The sequence below is a fragment of the Protopterus annectens genome, chromosome 9.part0, assembly GCF_019279795.1.
Source record: "Protopterus annectens isolate FY-2018-M chromosome 9.part0, PAN1.0, whole genome shotgun sequence".
Classification (NCBI taxonomy): domain Eukaryota; kingdom Metazoa; phylum Chordata; order Ceratodontiformes; family Protopteridae; genus Protopterus; species Protopterus annectens.
The window spans coordinates 1,081,163,234-1,081,185,294 of record NC_056743.1 but is presented as its reverse complement, the minus strand read 5'-3'; the positions used below and the strand labels follow the sequence as shown (position 1 = coordinate 1,081,185,294).

At 41.9% G+C, this 22,061-nt stretch overlaps 1 protein-coding gene across 1 annotated transcript in view; it reads right to left on the bottom strand.

Moving 5' to 3' along the window:
• AMHR2 (anti-Mullerian hormone receptor type 2) overlaps positions 1–22,061 on the bottom strand; it is a 744,441-nt gene that overhangs the window by 230,529 nt on the left and 491,851 nt on the right. Inside the window, exon 5 of the mRNA XM_044082197.1 lies at positions 8,464–8,612. Within this exon, the coding sequence (XP_043938132.1) occupies positions 8,464–8,612 (149 nt within the window). The remainder of the gene's footprint in view (positions 1–8,463; positions 8,613–22,061) is intronic.

Here is a 22,061-nt window from a genome sequence, read left to right as displayed (position 1 = left end):
GTCAGGCATAGATCGCCTTGAAGTAGGCGGTATGCAACTGAGTAGAGCTGGAGTTTTTTTAACCGAGCAGCATATGGCATCTGTTTGAGACCCTTGATCCTCTTGGTGAGATACTTTTGGGGTCTTTCTAATTGCTGCAGGTGTCGGGTAAGGTACATCTCAAAAGGGGCATTGTATTCTATGATGGGCCTGATGAGGGATGAATAAAGGGGCACGATTACCTCTCTTGATCTAGATGTGAAACCCTTCGTGATGAGGTGGGCTATGTAGAAGGTCTTTCTAACCACTTTGGCAATGTGGTTTTCAAAGGAGAGATTGCTATCAACTTGGGTCTCCAGGTCCCTAATAACTTTCTCTGTACTTAATGGGTTTCCGCCTATGTGGTAATTTGTGGGCACATTGTTTTTGCCAAAGGGTATGACTATACATTTTTGGCATTTAGCTTTAAACCATGGCGCTGGCACCAGTTATCTGTCTCTGTGAGACCTTTTTGAAGGATGTTTGTGTCAGCTGGAGAGTTGATTATGGTGCTCAGTTTGCAGTCGTCTGTGAACTTGGTGAGCCATAGTCCTCCCACGTTTGCCTGTACCTCGGAAAAGTATATACCGAACAAGAGTGGTCCCAGGACAGAACCCTGTGGGATGCCACTTGTGACCGGTTTCGAGTCTGACATGGCTCCAGCAACTCTCACTCTGTGGGTTCTGTCTTTGAGCCAGTTTGTGACCCATCTTGTGACATAGGGGTTTATATTTAAGCTGGATAGCTTATCTATGATGCCCGAGTGGGGTATTGTGTCAAATGCCTTTGCAAGGTCCAGATAGGCTGTGTGGACTACCTTCCCTTCATCTATGGCTTTGGTGACTGTTTCAAAGAAGTCAACCAGATTCAAAAGGCAGGATCTGCCCTTGACAAAGCCGAACTGGGTAGGATCTAGTGTCTGTAGGTCCCCAATGTCTTTGTTTATGAGCTCCATGATGATCCTCTCCATAGCCTTGCAGACTAAGCTAGTCAGGCTTATGGGGCGATAGTTTCCAGGGTCCGTAGAGGCTCCACCTTTGTGGAGTGGGACCACTGTTGCTGCACGCCATTCTGTGGGCACATATCCTGTAGTGAGGCTGAGATTGTATAGCTGTTTTATTTGAGGGATTAGTTCCTCTTGTAGTTCATGTAGGACGCAACCTGGGACGCCATCTGGTCCCATGGAAGCAGTGTTTTTGCTTTGGAGAGGGCAGCCTTCACCTGAGCATCTGAGATGTTTGGGAGGCAGCCCTCTGCCGGGATAGATACTTGCTCTTTTGGGGAGGGGTGGAGAAGTTTGCACTGAACCTGTCTGCCAGGATATTGGCGATGTCTGTGGGTTCAGTGTATTTTTGTCGTTTAGAATCAACTCAGAACAAGTCTGGGAGTTGCATCCCAGGTTTCTAACATAACTGAAAAAAGCCTTATGATTGTCTTTGGTGTCCTGTGCAATTTTTCTCTCGAAGCTGGCTTTGGAGGATTTTATGAGGGATCGTAATTTTTTGCTAGTACTGATCAGAGATGCCTTCCCTATTAGGGATTTTGCTCTATCATGTAGTAGCTTCCTCCTTCTGTTGTACAGTTTATTTATGGCAGGGGTCCACCAGACTGGACGCCTGCCTTTGGATGATTGGGTCTTGGTTTTATTTGGGATAGCATGATCCATGCATTCCTGGAGATGTCCGTAGAATGCACTTATATAGGATTCTGCGGTTTGGGCCGTAGTTTCCACTGGCCCTGGGGCCTTGAAGGATTCCACTTCGGTTTTGAGAAGTGAGAAGTTCGCTTTTGAGAAGTTTTTCACTGCGGGTTTCTGGGCTGGGGGTGGGGTCGGGATGTGGACATCCAGTGAAATTAATTTATGGTCTGATCTTACCAATGAGGGATATACTTCTGGTGTAGAGCATAGAGTCCCCATGTTGGTAATGATCAGGTCTAGTATGTTGTCCCATCTTGTGGGAGTGGTGACTAGTTGTTCCATAGCATTTGAGTTTATAATTTCCAGGAATCTTTGGGCTAAGGTGCTGGGGCTTGAGTAGTGCTCCCAGTCAATGTTTGGGTAGTTGAAGTCACCCAATATAATGGTGTTTGGAGAGATCTTCATGTTCTCCAATGTTTTCAGGAAAGCCGAGTGTGATTCCTGACTTTAGGAGGGTGGTCTGTAGGATACTATAAACTGAAAAGCAGTCTTGCCCACTGTTAGTTGCACATGGATGGTCTCTGATACTTCGTGCAATGCCACTAACCTGGAGGTGTGGATATCCTTGATAAATATGGAAACTCCCCCTCCTTTTGTGGTTCGGTCCAGGTTTTGGGGCCGAAAAGCATGATATGAGGTATAGCCTGGTAGTGCTGGGGTGCTCTCTGGAGCCTTGAACCAGGTTTCTGTCACTGCACAGATATTGATGTTCTCTATACTGAGGAGAGCTTTGAGTGCGTGCATCTTGAGGTTAAGACTTCTGGCGTTTAGCAGCATTACCCTTAGTTTCTTGTTCCTTGTGCTGTCTATGGGGGTGGGTTTGACTTTTGAGCCTTGCCTAAAAAAGGCACTATGGGGGTGGCAAGAGCCTTTGCCAATATCCAAAAGCCCAGTGGTGACAGGTGCAAGCCGTCCCTAGTGAAGCAATGTGGCTTGTCGAGCATGTCATCCCAGGCTGACAGACACTGGATCCCCTTTGAATGACACCAACATTTTAGCCAATTGTTAAAATCGATCATTTTGTCTTTGTACTGTGGCATCATTCTAGGTGAGGGTAAGATGCTGCTCAAGGTCAGGGTCATACCAGCCTGGGCTACATGATCAGAGAGCTCCTCTATGTCTCTTTTCATGTAGTCCAGGGAGGTACATCTCAGGTCATTCACACCAGCATGTACAATGACTGAGCCATATTTGTATTTCCTTTGGAGTGACCTGAGTGCTTGCGTTATGTGTCAGATCCTAGCACCTGACAGGCAGCTCACCGTGACCTTCTCTTTATTCAACCTGGTGAGCGGGACGTCAGTGTGTCTGACAATAGAGTAACCTATAACAAGAGTATCAAGTGTGTTATTCAGCCTTAAGGGCTGTGGCTGCTTGGCACACTGACTTTGTGGGTTATGTGTTGTGTGTGTTTCACTGAGCAGTCATTATAAGTGTATCATAAGTGCAAATGCAGTCAGCCATCTAGTGCAGTCTCTTCACCTTACGCTTCATTACTACTGTAGAAAAGTCCAGAAAAAGTCTAAGATGAGTGATGTATCTCAGCTTGATTATACAAACTAATGTCTGTAGTGCGCTTTTGCAGCTGTTATCATTTTAAATTTGGATGCATAGTTTACATTCTTCAGCACTATAGTGTATGGGTCAGCTCACCTACTTAGTCTCAAAATTCTATAAAGCCTTGCTGCATACAGCAGTTTACGCATACGCTGAAGTGAATGCATTACATAACTGGCTATAGTTTAGTATGTGTGTATATGAAATATTGTTGTGGGGTGTTTATTTTCACATTACTGCAAACAGGCTATTAACAAGCTATTACATTATACTTTTTTCTAAAACCTTTTGACCCCCACATGCCTGCTGGCCATCAAGCCCCCCCCATCCTCAGTTAATCACAGTCCATTCACTCCCCTCTTCCCAGTAATTTCATTCAGTCAAAGGACAAGGTCAAGTTGACGTTTTTTTTTTCCCCTCTGTGGCAGTTTCTGAGTTGGGTCAAGTGTTGTTGTATCTGGCTTTTGATGGAGCTGTGGGATGTGTGGGATCTGTAAATCACCATATCATCTGCATACAGGATGATAAGTATGTAATGGAGGTTAGCAGGAAGGTCGATGATGAAAACAGAGAACAATAGTGGGGACAGGACAGCACCTTGAAGGGCTCTTTTAAGAAGGGGTGGTGGATAGTGAATTGGACTTATCTAGTCTGACTTTGAAATTACCGTCTGTTAAAAAATGTTTGAATCATGATAGGGCTTGATTGCTTATTCCAGCAGAAATGTGGGCATCAAATGGAAGGGGGGAGGGGTGATTTGGCCAAACATTTTGGTTAGATGCAGTAAGACTGCTCTTGATAGAATTGCCCTTGTTCGTGTTCAGTAGTATGTCATCAGGGAGTGTGAATAGTGCTGTTTGAGTGCCCTCGTCTGTCCAGGATGCATGCTTGTTTGGAGAAAGGACTCTCTGAAATTAAAGATAATCATATAGTTGGCTGTAAATTATTTTCTCAAACAGTTTGCTGAGATTTGTTAGCACTGAAATAGGCTGAGAGTAAGTTGTGGAGCCTGGTTTTGGAAGATTTGCGGATGGACTTTATTATAGCATGTTCCCAGGAAGCAAACATGATGTGTTTGATATACAGCTATTAGAAAGTATTTAGACAGGTCAGATGAGATGTCGTTTGCACAGACAGAGATGAACCAGAGGTGGATGCCATATGAAAGAAGTTTAAAACCTGATTAATGTGTATAAGGGATATGGTAAGGGATATTAAGGTGATGGTTGAGAGGACAGGAGTTTCAGGAGGTAGCTGAGACAATTTATTGAAAAAGTATGTATAGGCTAGGTTTCCAAAGTTGACCTGTAATATTCTTGGTTATGGTAATGAATGGGGGAGGGTGGACAGGCATGACCAGTGACTTGGCTTACTAGATTCCAAAACTGTTTGGGTTTTAGAAAGGATATTTCTCAGAGATTTGAAGAAACATGCTCTTGTCTCTTCTTGTTCCTTTCTTGGTCATGTTGCAGAGCTGGGTGAATCAATATATTTTTAGGGAAGTGTTTGTTTTGACACTGCAAGAGAAGGATGGTTAAGGGGGCAATGGTAATGGAGGGGACAGGACTGCAGGTAATTATAGACTGGTTAGTGTTTGTTAGGTCATTGTGCAAGGCCCAAACATGTGTGTGTGTGTGTGTGTGTGTGTGTGTGTGTGTGTGTGTGTGTGTGTGTGTGTGTGTGTGTATTTTGGGGAAAAAGAGAGGTGGGGGTTGACCAGTGGGTTTATGGCAAGATTAAGATGTAGTGGTCACTAATTAGGGACATTTAGGGAGGAGAAGAGGTGAATTAAAGAGAGGTACCATGACTGGAAGTTGGGTCTTGTTCGTTACTAATTAGTTTAGAGCAACAGTGGTAAGAAGATGTAATGTTTCTTTTCTCATGAGACTTAAGAGGTTTATGTTAGAGTCCAATAGAATAATTATATCCTTATGGTGCATTTTGGAGTGTAGAATGCCCTAAAGAAATCTGAAATGTTGGGTGTGGGACAGCACAGACTAGGGCCATACAAAGTAACTGGAGTTTGGATAGGTGTAATTTTGGGATTAGTCCATTTGGGTCACTATCTCTGGATGAAATACACTGTGCTATCAGAGATGTTTGAAAGTTAGATTTAGTAGGTAGCACAGGACCATATCCTCTCCTTTTACCAGGGTGCACACTGAAGGTGTAGTTATAGCCAGGGCAATAAAGGATGAGGTTGGGCATGTCATTTTTAATCCATGATTCTGTGCTAGTTTCATTGTCTGGGTCATAAGATAACAGAAATACATGGCTATTCTAGCTGTTTTTACACTTCCTGCATTTAGTAGTGCTTCCTTAATGGGGTTACACTGAGCTTATGGAGGCATTTTTAGCATGAGTGAAGGAGGTGGGGGTCTATGGTTAGATTTCATATAGCCATGAGTCAGGAGTATGTAAAATAGAGGGGTGAACTGAATTATGAAACATAGAAATGCTTGTCTTTGTTTTACTACTGAGTGTCTTTTGCCTTTGTATTGTGAAAATGTGGGTTGAGGAGAGGCATAGTGAGCTGTGATGGAGAGCTGGGGGTGGAGGTAGGAGCTGGAAGTGATGAGACATAAAAGCATATGAGACTGTAGTGGATGTAGACAGGAGTGAGAACATTTAGATGCGTGGATACATTGGAGTGACATGGTTTGTTGTGATGTGTTTTGGGTTGTGAGGAACCAGGATAAAAGAAGATATAGGTTATCATAATGAGAGAGAAATGTATATAAGGGTAGAGGGCAATGAGATGTTTTAGACAGAGAAAGTTTTGCGGTGAACAGGTGAAATGGGAGGAGGGTAACATAGTGAGTGATGCTTTTTTGGGTGGTTATTGTAGTGGGAAGGGAGAAGAGAAGAGCTAAGTATGGGAGGAATGGGTTGATTCACTGTGGAATATTGACTTTGCTGTTTATAGATCTTATAAGGTGTGGAAGGCATAGAAGCAAATGCTAAGTGGCTTATGTGTTTGTTTTAAGTGTATTGCTTTGGGGGAATACAGAGCATATTGTAAAGTGAGAGCAGACAGGATGGTTTAAATTGCAGAATGTGGGGACTGGGTGGGGAATTGGGAGTGGGAGGGAAGTGAGGTGGGGACCCAACTAGAAGTCAAGTGGCAGACAATCAGTATGTGCATGTGCAGTATGACTGTTCAGCTTATGAGTACTGCAACAGAACCTTTTTCAGCTGTTTGATTTCATTATGGCCAATAACCACTTTGGTTCAGTAAAAAATTGCACTGTGGGATATTGCATAGAAAAGGGAGCTGGGAAAGATAAAATAACAACCCCCCCCCAAAAAAAAATACTGGAAGTAGAACTAAATATTTCTAATAACTACCAAGGCTGCTATCCTTAAACTGTCAGAAAGAATGCATTCTAGACTGAGGAGGCTAGCTACTGGAAGGATGCCAGATGGTGAAGCTGTATACAACAAACAGTCTGCATATTCTAAAAACAGGAAACATAAGCAGGTGGAATGTGTTAGATTCGCTGTGGATTCCTGGTGATCGTTTGCAGAATGAATGTCCCAGCCTACCATGGGTTAGAGGGGATTCTTACACAAACACACTCCTGTCTGGAATGTATGAAACATAAGCAAGCAGAATTTGTTAGACTTGCTGGGGATTACTGATGAGTGCTTGTAGAATGAATGTTCCAGATTACAATGGTTTAGAGGAGATTCTTACATGAATGTACGCTTATCTGAATGATAACAAGGAAGACAAAAAAGCATTTTTCCAGTGAGGGGAAAAGATGGAACTGTCTACCAGAGAGTGCCCTGGTGTGAAGGTATGGAAAAGTACTCTTGACTGAAAGAGAACTGCTATTTCAGTGAAAAAAGTGTGAGTGGCAGCTAAGAAAAGTCATTTGACTGTGAAATCACAAATCTTTTCAAGCTACGTGTAATCATTTTCTGGTCTATATTAAATCAGCAAACGCTTAAAAAAGCAAACGCTGATTTATCGACCCCATATAAGCGAAAGCTTACAATCCCGAACACTTAGAACAGACATTTTTTTTCCAAGGGAAAAAAATCGCTGTTCCACAAAAGAAAAAAAAAACTTTAAAACATTACATAAAGTGGGGGGCTTTACCCCCCTATTTAAATATACCAACTCAGAGATCGCACTACAGTAACGAAAACGGCAAAGTAATGGAGGCGGCCAAGTCATTTCTTTCCCAGGGAAAGAAATCTCTTACATGCCATTTTGTGCTTTCAAGTTCAAACAAGATGCAGTCAAAATAATGCATCTTTGATCATATAATAGGAACCCTAATTTTCAAGTTCTAATAGTTTTGTTCTTCTGTACTAAATAAATAGCCAGGTGCAGTCAATGATGAAAATACATACTAGAATATATGATCTAACTCTTTAGTGTTTATGTCCTTGAAACAATGTGGTTTTCAGAGCTCCACACAACATTCTAGATGGGGTTTTCCCAACTGTATAACCAAAAAGATAACAGTTTTCTATTGCAGTTTCCCACTAGCTTTACTTGTTGCTTTTTTGTGTGCTTGCTTTCTTTTAGATCATCTGACATGGACTTTCCACACCCATTTATACTGCTTTTGCTACTGTTTCCACTTTAAATATGTACTATGCTTTCTGTTTTTCACTTCCCATAGCTATTATTCTTTATGTGAAATGTTATGTTTTAGAGCAGTCATTGAAAATTCCAAATACCTTTCAGATTTTCTCTCAGATTTTGGATATCAACAAAGTTGCGTGTATTTGTGTAACTGGATATGCAACAATCTCATTGCAAGATAGCCAAAAAGGAAATAAAATAAATGAAAAATGGTGACTTTAAACCTACGCAAACATATGCAATGAAAAGAATTACAGAAATGAGCTATTACCTAGAATGTTTCTAAATGGAAGCTTATATAAATTTTTTCTTGAAGTAAGCCCTGAGGAACAGAACAAAACAACAATTGAGGGTAAATGATACAGTTATGTACACCATTGTACATACTGCTTTGAAATTAATATAACACTGCTCTTGCACAAATAAAAAAAAAGTTGTGGTTGAAGAGAAGAGTTATTAAAATATAGGTTACAAGCATTAAATCTTCCAGCTGGAATAGGTTGCATGCATTAAACTTTACGATTGGCATGACCATAGTATCAATGTGATCTTCAAAATGGATTAAAAAGACAACACCCTACCATGATACCTCAATAAGTTCAAGGCTGTCAAGGTTATGGTCAAGTGCTGATGTTTCACCCATATTTTGGAACATTGGTACCCTCTCCTTCATCTCTAGGTCAGGATTTAAGATAGCATGTTGTCCTAAACATTTGGAGGTGCACCGCTTCTTTATTGCTGAAATGTAGTCAAAACAAGAAACTTTCATCAGAAACACATTGACAACACAATATCTCAACTGTGCTTGGCTGTTTCTGTAATATAAGTTTTACAGTTACGCAGCAATACAGATTTTTCCTTACCTGCCACAGCATGCCTTCACCAAAATCTCTGCTAATGAATTATATACGGAGCTGCATGCTGTTATTGCAAGCACTAGGAACGGAATGTTCATAGATGGGCCTGTTTATGCTTATGTTCTCATATACAACATGAATTACTTCAATCATCTCTATTTTCAGCAGTATTTATGGGTTGTTGTCAATTTCAAAATGTATTTATTTATTTATTATTTATTTGACATTTGGTTACTGGGAAAGTCCAACTGGGTAAGAACCCCATTTTTAGTGGAGGCCCAGGGAGATAAGCTCCAATACAAAGAGAAAAAGAAAAGGAAAATAACTTTTACATAATAAACGATAGAATACAAAATCAATATACAGATGAAACCCAAAAAGCCATATACATACATTTGACAAGGAAGACTAACAAGCATAACTAACATGCAAATAACTTTACAAAGGAAATTAATAATCATACCTACTTACGTTTTTCATAGAAAGTAGAACAAAATATGGCCGATAAGATATGTGTCATAAGAGGCACAGTTGTAATAATAAGGGGTTACATAGATAAGTACTTTAACGATAGAGAGAGACTGTATTATTGGTCTGATTATCTGAGTATAAAACAGGGCTAAACATTTATAATAAGTAGTGGCAGGAAGAAAAATAGGATTGGAGATAGGGGTTGTGAAGGTAAACAGTGAAGGGAGAAATAAAAGAGTTAGAGATTCAATAGGAAGAAGGTAGATAGATTGTACAGCAGGGAATTGGTGACTAGATAGAGTAAAACAGGGGACATCAAATGAAGAAGGAAGATGAGCGTTAGTAGCGATGGTGATTGCAATAGAGATAAAGGTGAATGAATGGAGGCTGGAGGGGAGGAAGTGTGAGAGGGGTAGCTGAAATGGAGATGAAGGTGGATGAAAGGAGGGAAGAGGAATGAAGTGAGACAGGGGTAGTAGAGTAAGTAAGGGGATGGCAGTCATCTTGGCTTGAAACAGGGACAGTTATGTGATTTAAGTATTAATTCTTTTAATTTAAACTTGAATTTCTTGGTTTGGTCACCAAGTAGGAGTATAAGCATGGTCTGGCAGTTTTGTTTGGTTTATATAGAGTTAGAAACTGCTTGTCTTCAGAGAGGAGAGCCTGGCAAGGTGTGCAGATTTGGAGTACTGAATTTAAGGCAGGACAGATTTCAGCTTTATAAATAATTTTATGGCGATTGTTAGTTGGAGGTAATTTAGATGTTGGGGGAGTTTGAGACAGTTAAGGGAGCTAAGAGCAGTACAATGGTGTTTATAGTATGATATGCTATTGCAAGTTTATCAGTTTTATTGCAGCAGGATTCAAGTTTATTTTTAGTGTGATTTGAAGGTTGGTTAATATGGGGGCACCATATAGTAAGGAGGATAACAGGTAGGTTGATGCTAAAGTTATTTTGGTGGCTGCATCCATGAATTTTTTGTGCTGATATAGCATTCCTAATTTGTGGTGTGTTTTTTTGACAGTGTTATGTATATGAAGATCAAAGGTAAGTTTATTGTCTAGTGTTACCCTTAATAGTCTGATGTGTGGAACCACTTCTATTTCTGTGTTATTTCACGAATATATCTTGAAGTCAGTTGAAAGTGCTCTTGGTGTAAAAAGGAGGAGTTTGGTTTTGTTAGGGTTGAGTAGCAGTTATGAATTATTGAGCCAGTATTCAATGGCGGAGAAGGCAGTTTGGGTTCCTTGTCTAAAGTGTACAATGTTGTTGGAAGAGGAGATAAAGAGCTGAGTCACTGGCATATTGGATTAGGGAGCTTTGACAGGAAGCAGTATGGAGGTTATTAATGAAGATATTGAAGAGGAGGGCTCCAAGGATGGAGCCTTGTGGAACTCCCATTTTATTGGTTAGATACTGTGAGAGACAGCCTTGCCACTTTAAACATTGTTGTCTTTCAGATAGCTAGCTTGAAAACCACAGATGAGAGGCTTGAGAAAGGCCTAGGGAAGAAAGCTGCTGTAAAAGTCTGAGGTGTGAGACATTATCAAAATCTTTCGATAGATCAAGAAATAGTACTTAGATTAGTTGGCCAGAGTCTCTTGCTTTGTTAATTATGTTCATAAAGGATATTAGTGCGGTTGTTGTACTATCTGCTGGTCTGAAGCCGTGTTGGGTAGGTTTAATTAGTTTATGAATAAGGTGGTCAAGGAGTTGTTTATATGTACATTTTTCTAATAGTTTGGAAAGAGGAGATAAGATGGAGATGGGGCAATAGTTAGACAATTCATTACATTTTCCTCCTTTATGTAAAGGGATTAGAATTTATTTTTTTCCAGAGGGATGGGGCATGGGATTCTATGATGCTTTTATTGATGAGAATACTGAGAGGGTAGATGATTGCATCAGCTGCAATTTTTAAGTATTTGGATGGGAGGTTGTCAGCAGAAAGAGAGCAGAGTTTAATTTTTTGTAGTAGGTAGCATATATAGTTAGTGGGTACAGGTTGCAGTGAAAGGCATGAAGGCTGAGAGGCTATAGTAAGAATGCTTTGAGATGAGAGGGGAGTGAAAGCAGAATGTTTGGAAGATGTTTTAGAAGGAGGTGAGTTGAGATTGAGATTAGTTGTGGAATTGTGACTAAGGGGCTTGTTAGGATCATTAACCAAGATAGCTATACTTTCTATAAAGTGAGTGTTAAACATATATGCTATTTGAGATGCAGATTTGTCTGAGACTGCAGCAGGATTTTGTTTGGACCCTAGGGTGAGTAGTGATGATATGGTGGACCGAAATTTGTTGGGATTATTTTTGTGGTCAGTTAGTTGTTGTGTAAATTACTGTTTCTTATCTATGGCTATAAACTTTTTTGCTTGATTGCATAGTTTGTTGTTTTTTATTTATTTTATTTATTTGACATTTGTTGACCATGCTAGTTCGACTGGGCAGCAGCCCTTTTGCAGTGGAGGCCTGAGTAGAAAAGCTCCAAAAAGTACAAGTAACAAAAGTAATCACATGACAAGAGTTATAACTAAAATTACAATATGTATGTGATATATGTTGAAACAACATGCTAGAAAATGGTCAGTAATTGAAATCATAATGTAGTACAAAGTTTCATACAACAGTAAGGAGAATGCAGAAAATATCGATAAATTTGTAAAACAGAAAGTAACAAATATATAAACAGAAGATAAAACCAGGGCAAGAGCCAATGTCCAGGACTACAGCTGTGGAAGCTGTAGGGACTACTGAGAATTTGTAGAGATTATTAGAAGCACAGGCAGACAGAGGCAGGAGAAAAGGTTGCTGCAATATTATTATTGGAGGGGAGGTGGATTAAATTGTGTCATAGCATAAGCATGTCCATGATACGCTTAAAGTTTCCTTTAGTGTTGTTTTGAAAGAGTTGGGGTTAGAGATCTAACAGTTAGTGGTAATTTATTCCAAGCATTTGCCACTGAGTAGCTGTAGAGGAGTTTACCAATATTTTTGTTGGGTGCATAGACTTGCAGAAGATGGTTTGGGAGGTATGGGGGGCGCTGTTGGGAGTATAGGGCTGGATGAGGGTAGAAAGAGAGGGACAGGAAGGGGTTCATGTAAGAATGAGCTCTGAGAAGCTGGGTAGGAGGACTTCATGATGAAATTCCAGCCACTGCAGGTTTTTCAAGGCTAGGCAGTGGAGAAAGAGGTAGGGTTAGTTAGAGGCAAACCTTGCAATTTTATTATAGGTGAGTTCCAGTTTCGACAGACAATTGGATTGGATATTAGTGAGAATAGGGGCGGTATAAAGAAGGGTGGGGAGTAGGAATGCTTGTGCAAGAGAGAACCTAGAGACATCTGTGAGGAATGTCTTATACCTATATAGCAGGCCTAAATTTTGATGTGCCTTTTTGATGCACTGCTGAATATGATGATTGAACTTTAGTTGGTCATTAATAATAACTCATAACAATTTGGTGTGAGGTTCAACAGAAATGATGGTGTTGTTAATGGAGCAGACAGTAAAGGTAGCTTTATGATGTTGGAGAGATTTAGGGAGGAATAGGAGAAGTTTTGTTTTCTTATGGTTAAGTAGCAATTGGTTGGACGTTAGCCATTTTTCAAATGAGTGCAGAGACTCTTAGGTGAGGGTGTGAAGGTTGGTGATGTTGGAGGAGATGATGGTAAAATCATCAGCATATTGTATGACAATGAGAGTGGACAGGAAGAGTGTAGGTCATTAGTAAAGGTATTAAATAATAGGGGTCCACGGATGGAGCCTTGGAGTACCCCAGTTTCTACTGGTAAGGAGGGAGAAAAGCTAGATTGCCATTTAACTGTCTGGAATCTGTTGGAGAGATAGCTGGAGAAACAAGAAAGTGCAGAGTTGGAGACACTAAGAGTCACTAGTTTGGATAGACACAATCGGTGGGGAAACAGTGTCAAAAGCTTTGGAGAGGTACAGAAACAAACATGAGATTAACTTCTTGTTGTCACAATAATTTGCAATAGAATTAGTGAAGAATATCAGAGCAGTAGCTGTACTGTGATCTGGATAGAAACCATGATGTGTAGGGATAAGCAGATTTCTAGGAGGAGGTGACCAAGGTTCTGTTTGTGGATGCACTTTTCGAGAATTTTTGGCAAGGGAGATAGAAAGGCAATGGGCCTGAAATTTGAGGGGCCAGTTGAGTTGCCACCTTTATATAAGGGTATGACATAGGATTTCTTCCAGATTTCAGGCACAGTGTTTTCTTTGTTTGACCTATTGATTAAGATGGAGATGGGTTAGACAATTGAATTGGCAGCAATTTTTAGGAATTCAGGAGGTACATTATTAGTTGATGGAGAGCATGTTTTAAGTTTGTTAAGGAGTGGCTTGATATAAGTTGTGGGGATTGGTTTAAGAGAGAAAGGGGTTGGATGGATTGATGAAGGAGGAGTGGAGTAGGTGATGGTGTCATTTTTGGTTAGATTGCGAATAGAGTCAATGAAAAAGGAATTAAGAAAGGTGGCAGTATCAATGAGAGAGCTCTTAGGGCATGGATTAGATGATGAGGGGCTACCAGGATGTAGTAGTTTATTTACTGATTGCCAGAATTTTTGGGGGTTGGAGTGAAGGATCTTGTAGAGGTTTTTGGAAATAGTTTTTCTTGTCAAGAATGACCTTCTTTAGTTAAATTACAAAGCTCTCTGTAGGACTGAAGATCAGTGGAAGTATTAGATTTTTTTCATTTTTTCCATGCACTATATCTCTTACACACAAGTATATGAGTGGCTTGTGTTAGCCAGGGGTCATATTGGATTTTGATTCTTATTTTCCTGATGGTGACCAAGGAGTTAAGTGTGTCTAGAAAGATGTTGTTAAATGCCAGGAGAGCTTCCCCCAGGTGGAAGTCATAGAGGAAGGACCAGTTAATTGTAGAGACTAAGTGGCTGAAAGCACCTGGATTAAAATTTGAGAGTTTATGGCAGTCTTTGTATTGCTGTAGTAGGGGTGAGTGTCGAAGTATGAAGGTGGGATGGTGGTCACTCAGGGTATCAGATAAGGTGGAGAGGTTGTTGTAGGAGTTAGGGTTTGAGGTAAGGACCCAATCTAGTGTGGAAACAAGAGTTGATATGTTCATTTAGATGAGTTGGGGGAAGAGATTAGCTGGGATGAGTTTAATGGAGGTGTTAAGGGAATCAGTACCAAGGGCATTCCAACTGATGTTAATGTCACCCAAGATAACAGTTTCATATGAGACAGTCTGAGAGAGAGATCCAGGAGAGAATGAGCTCTAAGACAGAGATGTTGTTCCTGGAGGGATATAGATGGAGGCACTTCTATATTCTTGTGATTATTCAGTTTACAGGTGACAATGAGAACTTCAGCTTGGTGGAGGTTTGGAAGAGTGATTAGCAGAGAGTGGAGGGAGAGCTGATTAGAGTATAGAAGTGCAACCACACCACCTTTTTTTCTTAAATCTTTCTTGCCAGAAGATGTTATAGCCTGGTTGCAGAAATTCTAAGCCAGCTATGTGAGGCTTAAGCCAGGTTTCAGAGAGAGTGAGAATGTCAGGGGTGTGCAGGGAGATCCAGACATGGAAAGGGGAGATTTTATTCATGATACTCTAAATGTTCAAAGATAGAATAGATAGTTTTTTGAAGGAAGAGGACAGGAGGGTCTGCAAGGTAGTACTGGGAGTGGAGTTTAGGGTGTGTGAGGGATGAGCACAGAGAAAAGAGCTGTGGTTAGGTCCCAGGTTGGGATGTATATCACCTGATAGTAGTAGATTTAAAATGAGTATTTTGAGAGAATTAAAGCAGTTGTACTGGAGGTAGGTTTTCAGTTTAGTTTTAAGAGGGAATGTGGGTAGTTGTAATATCTTGATTTTGTACAAGGTAGTGTCAGAATGAAGAAAAAGTGATGGGATTATAGGGAAAGAGTAGGTGGCAGAGAGTTTGGTTTGGGGGTAGGTTATAGTAGGTATAGGAGATCAATGTGAGGGAGGTAAGGATTAGAATTGGTGTGAGAAACAGAATAACTAGGAAGCTGTTAGAATATTTAAGATTTGGGAGAAACATATTTTGGCAGTCTATATGGAAATAAAGTAGGTTGTTGAAATATTACCTGTATGTTACCAGGTGGAGGGGAGGGACTATGCAAATGTATTTAATATGATAGGTTGATTAAAGTACAGATGATGTGAAGTTTGATTGGAGGCCTGGGAGGAAGTTGGGTGGGGAAAGGGGTATGTGGTTACTGGGGATAGAGAATAAGTTTAGTGTATGCAGGGGTGGGTGGGAATAGAAGTAAAGTAGGGAGAACTGGGCGCCATAATCGACTCTCCAGCCGACACAAGCATCCTCCAAAAGGGCCTCATAGAAACAGACAACTGGTGCCAGAGCCATGGCCTCAAGCTAAATGCCAAAAAGTGTATAGTCATCCCCTTTGGCAAACACAAAGTGCCCACAAATTACCACATAGGTGGTAATCCATTAAGTACAGAAGAAGTAATTAGGGACCTGGGGACCCAAGTTGATAGCAATCTCTCATTTGACAACCACGTGGCCAAAGTGGTTAGAAAAACATTTTATATAGCCCACCTAATCATGAAGGGATTCACATCTAGGTCAGGGAGGTCATCGTGCCTCTTTACTCATCCCTCATCAGGCCCATAATTGAGTACAATGCCCCTTTTGGGATGTACCTTACCAGACACCTGCAGCAACTGGAAAGACCCCAAAAGTACCTCACCAAGAGGATCAAAGGGCTCAAACAGATGCCATATGCTGCCCGGTTAAAGAAACTCCAGCTCTACTCAATGGCATACTGCCTGTTCAGAGGCGATCTGTGCCTGACGTATAAAGCCATGTCTAACCCGGAATTAATGGACATGCTGCACCTCAGAAAATCCAAATCCCATCGAGCTACGCTCGAGACTTGAACCTCAGCACTGAAATAAATAGGACATGCTGGAGGGACAGATTCATAACCCAGAGGCTCCCTTCACTCTGGAATAAAATCCCAGTCCAGGTTAGGCAGAGTCCCTCATTGACTCTCTTCAAGAGGAATCTTGATGAGTGGATGGGAGATCGTAGGTTTACCCCGGGTATCACTTTTGTGTCACTGTTAGACAGAGGCACAGTATACTAACCTCGAAAAAGGGCATAGCAAAATAAATTTAAAATGGGTGGCGAAAGCCAAACACATTCTGGCTAGGCTTATAAATGCCCTAGGGCAGATAGCCTAGTATGAACCTATGAACCTATGAACCTATGAGTGGAGTGAGCCCAAGGGTAGCAAGGGCGAATGGAGCGGATTGGCCCTCTCGACAGACTGAAAGGTGAAAAAAATAAAACAATCAGTGAAACTGTAAGTATCTTTGCAGGAAAAAGTGATGGATCTGCAGTGTCAAGGAACAGACTCAAATATAGTGACAGTGGAATGGGGGGGGTCAAGTTATGGAGAAGAAATCAGTTTTGTAAACTGATATCATTTTTCTGTTCTTCTGGCATTTCTTCAAGCTTTGTCTCTGTTTATTACTATTTTTTGTGGACTTTGTAAGTCAAGGTGCATGATTGATTTTGACTTTGTAAGCCAGGGTGCATGACTGATTTTATTTCTTTTTGTTCGAAGTGCAGCTAGGCTGTTAAGGGTGTCTAGAAATAGCTTGTTGAAGTAAATGACAGCATCACCTAGGGGTAGTGCTTTCAGCAGGGGCCAGTTTAAGGATTTTAGTATATTAATAAAGAGCTGCTGGCTAAAGTTAGTTAGATTATGTTACATTTTGTAGTTATGGTGTTTGGGTGATTGGGTGGTAGTCCTGCAAGTATATGTAAGTAGATGGTCACTTAATGCATCTGGGAGAGTACCGGAGTTGGAATATTTATCAGGATCTGTGACTAAGATCCAGTCCAGAATAAAACCTTGGTTGCTACTTTTATGGATTCTAGTTGGCATCATAATAAGTTGTGTGAAACCAAAAAGATTTAAACTATTATTTGGGAAGTCAGAGATTAAGTTTTGCCAATTGATATGGACATCACCCATGATGATAGTTTCGTTGGATATATTTTGAGACATCCAAGACAGAATGTCTTCTAGTACAGGATTATTGTGATCAGGGGGAATGTGCAGAACTATAGTACAGAGTTCATAGGTGTGTACTAGGCTAATGGCCCTGGAGCCTTTACAAGCCTAGCCATAGGATTACCTTGGCATAGTGCCACCCGACCTTAGTTCCCAGTGCCTCTGTCTAGTAGAGCCACTGGAGTTATCCCTGGGCTGAATTTTCTGTTTTCCATCCACTCATCAAGATTTCTGTTGAAGAGGGTCAGCGAGGTGTTCTGCTTGACATGTATGGGAGGTCTGTTCCATAGCATGGGCAGCCTTTGGGTTATGAACCTGTCCCTCCAGCATGTTCTGTTAATTGTAGTAATGAGGTTGAGGTCTCTGGAGTGTGTGGTGTGGAAGTATTGGGATTTCTTTAGATGCAGCATTTCTAACAGAGCTGGGTCAGACATGGCTTTGTAGGTCAAGCAGAGATCGCCTCTAAATAGGTGATATGAGACAGAGAATAGTTGGAATTTTTTAAGTCTGTCCATATAGGACAAGTGTTTAAGGCCTAGGATCCTATTTGTGAGGTACTTTTGTGGCCTCTCCAGTTGTTTCAGGTGTCTAGTGAGGTACATGCCAAATGGGTCATTGTACTCAATGATTGGCCTAATGAGGGAAGAGTAGAGGGAGACAATGACCTCTTTCTTCCTGGATGCAAAACCCTTAGTAATGAGATGTGCTACATAGAAGGACTTTCTGACCACAGTGACAATATGGTGATCAAAAGAGAGGTTGCTGTCAACTTGTGTTCCGAGATCTTTTATAATGCCTTCTGTGTTCAGTGGACTACCATCAATGTGGTAATTCATGGGAACCGGGTTTTTCCCAAAGAGGAAGACAACACATTTGTTGGCATTCAGCTTAAAGCCATGGTTCTGACACCAGTCGTTGGTCTCATTGAGGCCATTCTGTAGGATGTCGACATCACTTGGGGAGTTAATAATAGCTCCCAACTTGCAATCGCCTGCAGACTTTGTCAGCCAGAGTCCCTTCCTGTTGGCCTGGACTTCAGAGAATTAGATAACAAACAGGAGAGGACCCAGGACCAAACCCTGTGGGACTCCACTCATGACTAGTCAGCAGTCTGACTTGGAGTCAGCTACTTTCACACTGTGGGTTCCATCTGTGAGCCAGTTTGCAAGCCACCTAGTGATATAGGGGTTGATGCCTAGCTTAGTGAGTTTTTCTATGATTTCTGAGTGGGGAATGGTATCAAAAGCCCTGGCCAGATCAAGGTAGGCTGTATGAACCACCTTGCTTTCATTCAAGCTCTGGTGACTGACTCAAAGAAGTCGACCAAGTTGAGCAGGCATGATCTACCCTTCACAAAACCAAACTGTGTGGGATCCAGAGTTTGGAGATTCCTTATATCCTTGTATATTAGGTACATGATGATGCGTTCCATAGCTTTGCATATCAGACTCATCAGGCTAATGCGGTGATAGTTTCCAGGGTCTGTAGTCACTCCTCCTTTGTGGAGAGGGATGACTGTAGCAGTGCACCATTCAGTAGGGACAAAGCCTGAGGTGAGGCTGTGATTGAACAGGGCAGACAGGTGAGGTATCAGTTCACACTGTAGTTCATGTAGAACACAACCAGGGATACTGTCAGGTCCCATAGAAGCTGTATTCTTGGCCTTGGACAGTATTGTTTTAACCTGTGCAGCACTAATACTGGGTGCCTGGTGATCTACTGGTATTGTGATTGGTCCTTTGGGGGGGAGAGGGGTAAAGTTGGCACTGAATCTGTCACCCAGTATACTGGCAATATCTGTTGACTCGGTATAGGAGATACCATTGTGTAGTAGCTCAGAGCAAATCTGGGTATTGCCGTGGAGATTCTTTACATAACTACAGAAGGCCTTGTAGTTGTCTTTACTATCTGCTGCAATTCTGCTTTCATAGCTAGCTTTAGAGGATTTGATGGGGGATCTCAACTTTTTGTTGATGCTGATAAGGGAGTTTTTCCAGTCTTGGGACTTCACCTTATTCCGCATCAGTTTCCTCCTTCTGTTGTAGAGTTTGTTTATGGCAGAGGACCACCAGATTGGCTTCCTTTTTTTGGAGGAGAGCATCTTGGTTCTATTGGGTATGGCGAGATCCATGCATTTGTGTACGTGTTCATACAGTGCATTGGTGTATGATTCTGTGGTCATGCAACTATTCTCCATTTGCATGAGTGCCATGAAGTTAGCCATCTCTGTTTTTAGAAGCCCAAAGTTAGCTTTGGAGAAGTTTTTCATGGTGGTTACCTTTCTGGGGGTGGGGGTGGGGTGGGAGGGATGTGGATTTCCAAGGTGATTAGTTTGTGGTTGGATCTAACTCGGGAGGAGCTGACTATTGGTGTTAAGCAACGGTCGCCCATGTTAGTATTGACTAGGTCAAGGATGTTGCTACCTCTAGTGGGAGTAAGAATGAGCTGGTCCAGGGTATTGGAATTAATGAACTCCAGGAAACGTTGGGCAAGTGTATTGGTACATAAGTAGTTTACCCAGTTAATGGAGGGATAGTTGAAGTCACCTAGTAAGAGAGTGTTAGGTTGGACCCTAATATTCTCCAGGGTGCTTAGGAACGTGGAGTGTGAGTCTTGAGACGTGGTTGGGGACCTATAGCAGACTATGACCTGAATCGCTGTCTTACCCAAAGTTAGCTGCACCTGAAGTATCTCTGATGTGTTATGTTGGACTACCAGTCTGGAGGTGTGCGCATCCTTTATGAATATGGAAACACCACTGCCTTTAGAGCTTCAGTCCACATTCTGGGGCCGAAAGGTGTGGAATGAGTTATAGCCTGGTAGTGCAGGGGTACTTTCTGCTGCCTTGAAACAGGTCTCTGTTACAGCACAAATGTCAATGTTCTCCATTTTAAGGAGTGCTTTGAGTGAGTGCATTTTGAGATTTAGACTTCTAGCATTGAGCAGCATGACCCCCAGATTGCATTTGTTTGTAGCTGTTACTGTGGTAATTTAGTCTTTGGAACACCACCTAAAAAAAGCACTATAGGGGTGGCAAGAGCCTTGGCCAGTATCCGGAAGCCCAGTGGTAACAGATGCAGGCCATCTCTGGCAAAATATCGAGGTCTGTCAATCATGTCATCCCAGGCAGACAGATACTTGATCCCCTTAGAATGACACCAGAAACTTAGCCAGTTGTTGAAATCAATCATTTTCTGCTTGTACTGTGGTATCATTCTGGGTGATGGTAGGATGCTGCTCAGGGCTAGGGTCATGCCCGCCTTGGCTACATAATCCGAGAACTCCTCCCTGTTTCTTTTCATATAGTCCAGGGAGGTACATCTCAGGTCATTCACACCCACATGTACAATGACAGTGTCTTATTTGTACCTGTTGTTGAGGTACCTGAGTGCGTGCTTTATGTGGTGGATCCTGGCACCTGGCAGGCAGCTGTTACTTTCTCCTTATTCAACCTAGTAAGTGGGACATCAGTGTGTCTCACTATTGAGTCACCTATGACTAGTATGTTGGGCATGCTGTTTTGCCTTAGGGGCTTTGGTTGAGTGGCACACTGTTTAGGAGAGTTACGTGTCTCATGATTAGTGACGTGTTGTGGTGGTCGAGTGTGTTTCTGCCTTGGAGGTCTTTGCTGCTTGGGTAGATTTTTATTGAGAGCCTCAGCGAAGGTGGGTGTGTGGTTTGTGTTTTTATGTGAAGGCAGTGCTGGTATGGGTTCTGGAGGGCTATGTGTTCCATGTGGTGTGGTGCAAATGTTGAAATTCTGTTCTTGACCAACTATTCCGGTCTTGGCTGGAGAGTGTGTGGCTTCCAGTTTGGATATATAAGTGCATCTCTCGCAAGTCTGAGTGTTGGAAGGTAAGAGGAGAGGGTTGTTGGTGTACATGAGGCAGTTGCTACATTGCCTCAGGATGCCCAAGTTCACCATGTTAATAGGAGAAAGCACAGTGAACTGACCTTTAGACATGCCTGGAGTGGTGGGCATTGATAATAAGTACTGGATCTGTTTCCTTGTTCATAGGTTCATAGGTTCATAGGTTCATACTAGGCTATCTGCCCGAGGGCATTTACAAGCCTAGCCCATAGTTTTGTGGCTTACGCCACCCCTTTAGTATGGGGAACTATACCCATTATTTTGCTGTGCCTCTGTTGAGCAGTGACACTGAGGTAATCCCTGGGGTATATCTGCGATCTCCCATCCATTGGTCAAGATTTCTCTTGAACAAGGCCAGCGAGGTGCTCTGCCTCACATATACCGGGATTTTATTCCACAGCATAGGGAGTCTTTGGGTGATGAATCTATCCCTCCGGCACGTCCTATTAATAGCCGTGTCGAGGTTTAAGTCTCCGCCCTTGTGGCTCTGACGGATCTAGATTTTTGAGGTGAAGCATATTCATCAAATCTGGGTTTGACATGGCCTTGTATGTTAGGCAAAGGTCACCTCTGAGCAAGCGGTAAGCAACTGAATAGAGCTGGAGTTCTTTCAGTCGGGCAGCATAGGACAGATGTTTGAGACCCTTTATCCTTTTGCTGAGGAACTTTGTGGCCTCTCCAGCTGCTGCAAGTGTCGGGTCAGATACATTCGAATGGGGCATTGTACTCAATCATTGGTCTGATGAGTGATGAGTATAGGAGACTATGACCTCCCTTGATCTAGATGAGAATCCCTTCATGATAAGGTGGGCAATGTAGAAGGTCTTCCTAACTACTTTAGCTACATGGGTGTCGAATGACAGACTACTATCAACCTGGGTCCCCAGGTCCCTGATAACTTCTTCTGTACTCAGTGGATTGCCACCTATTTG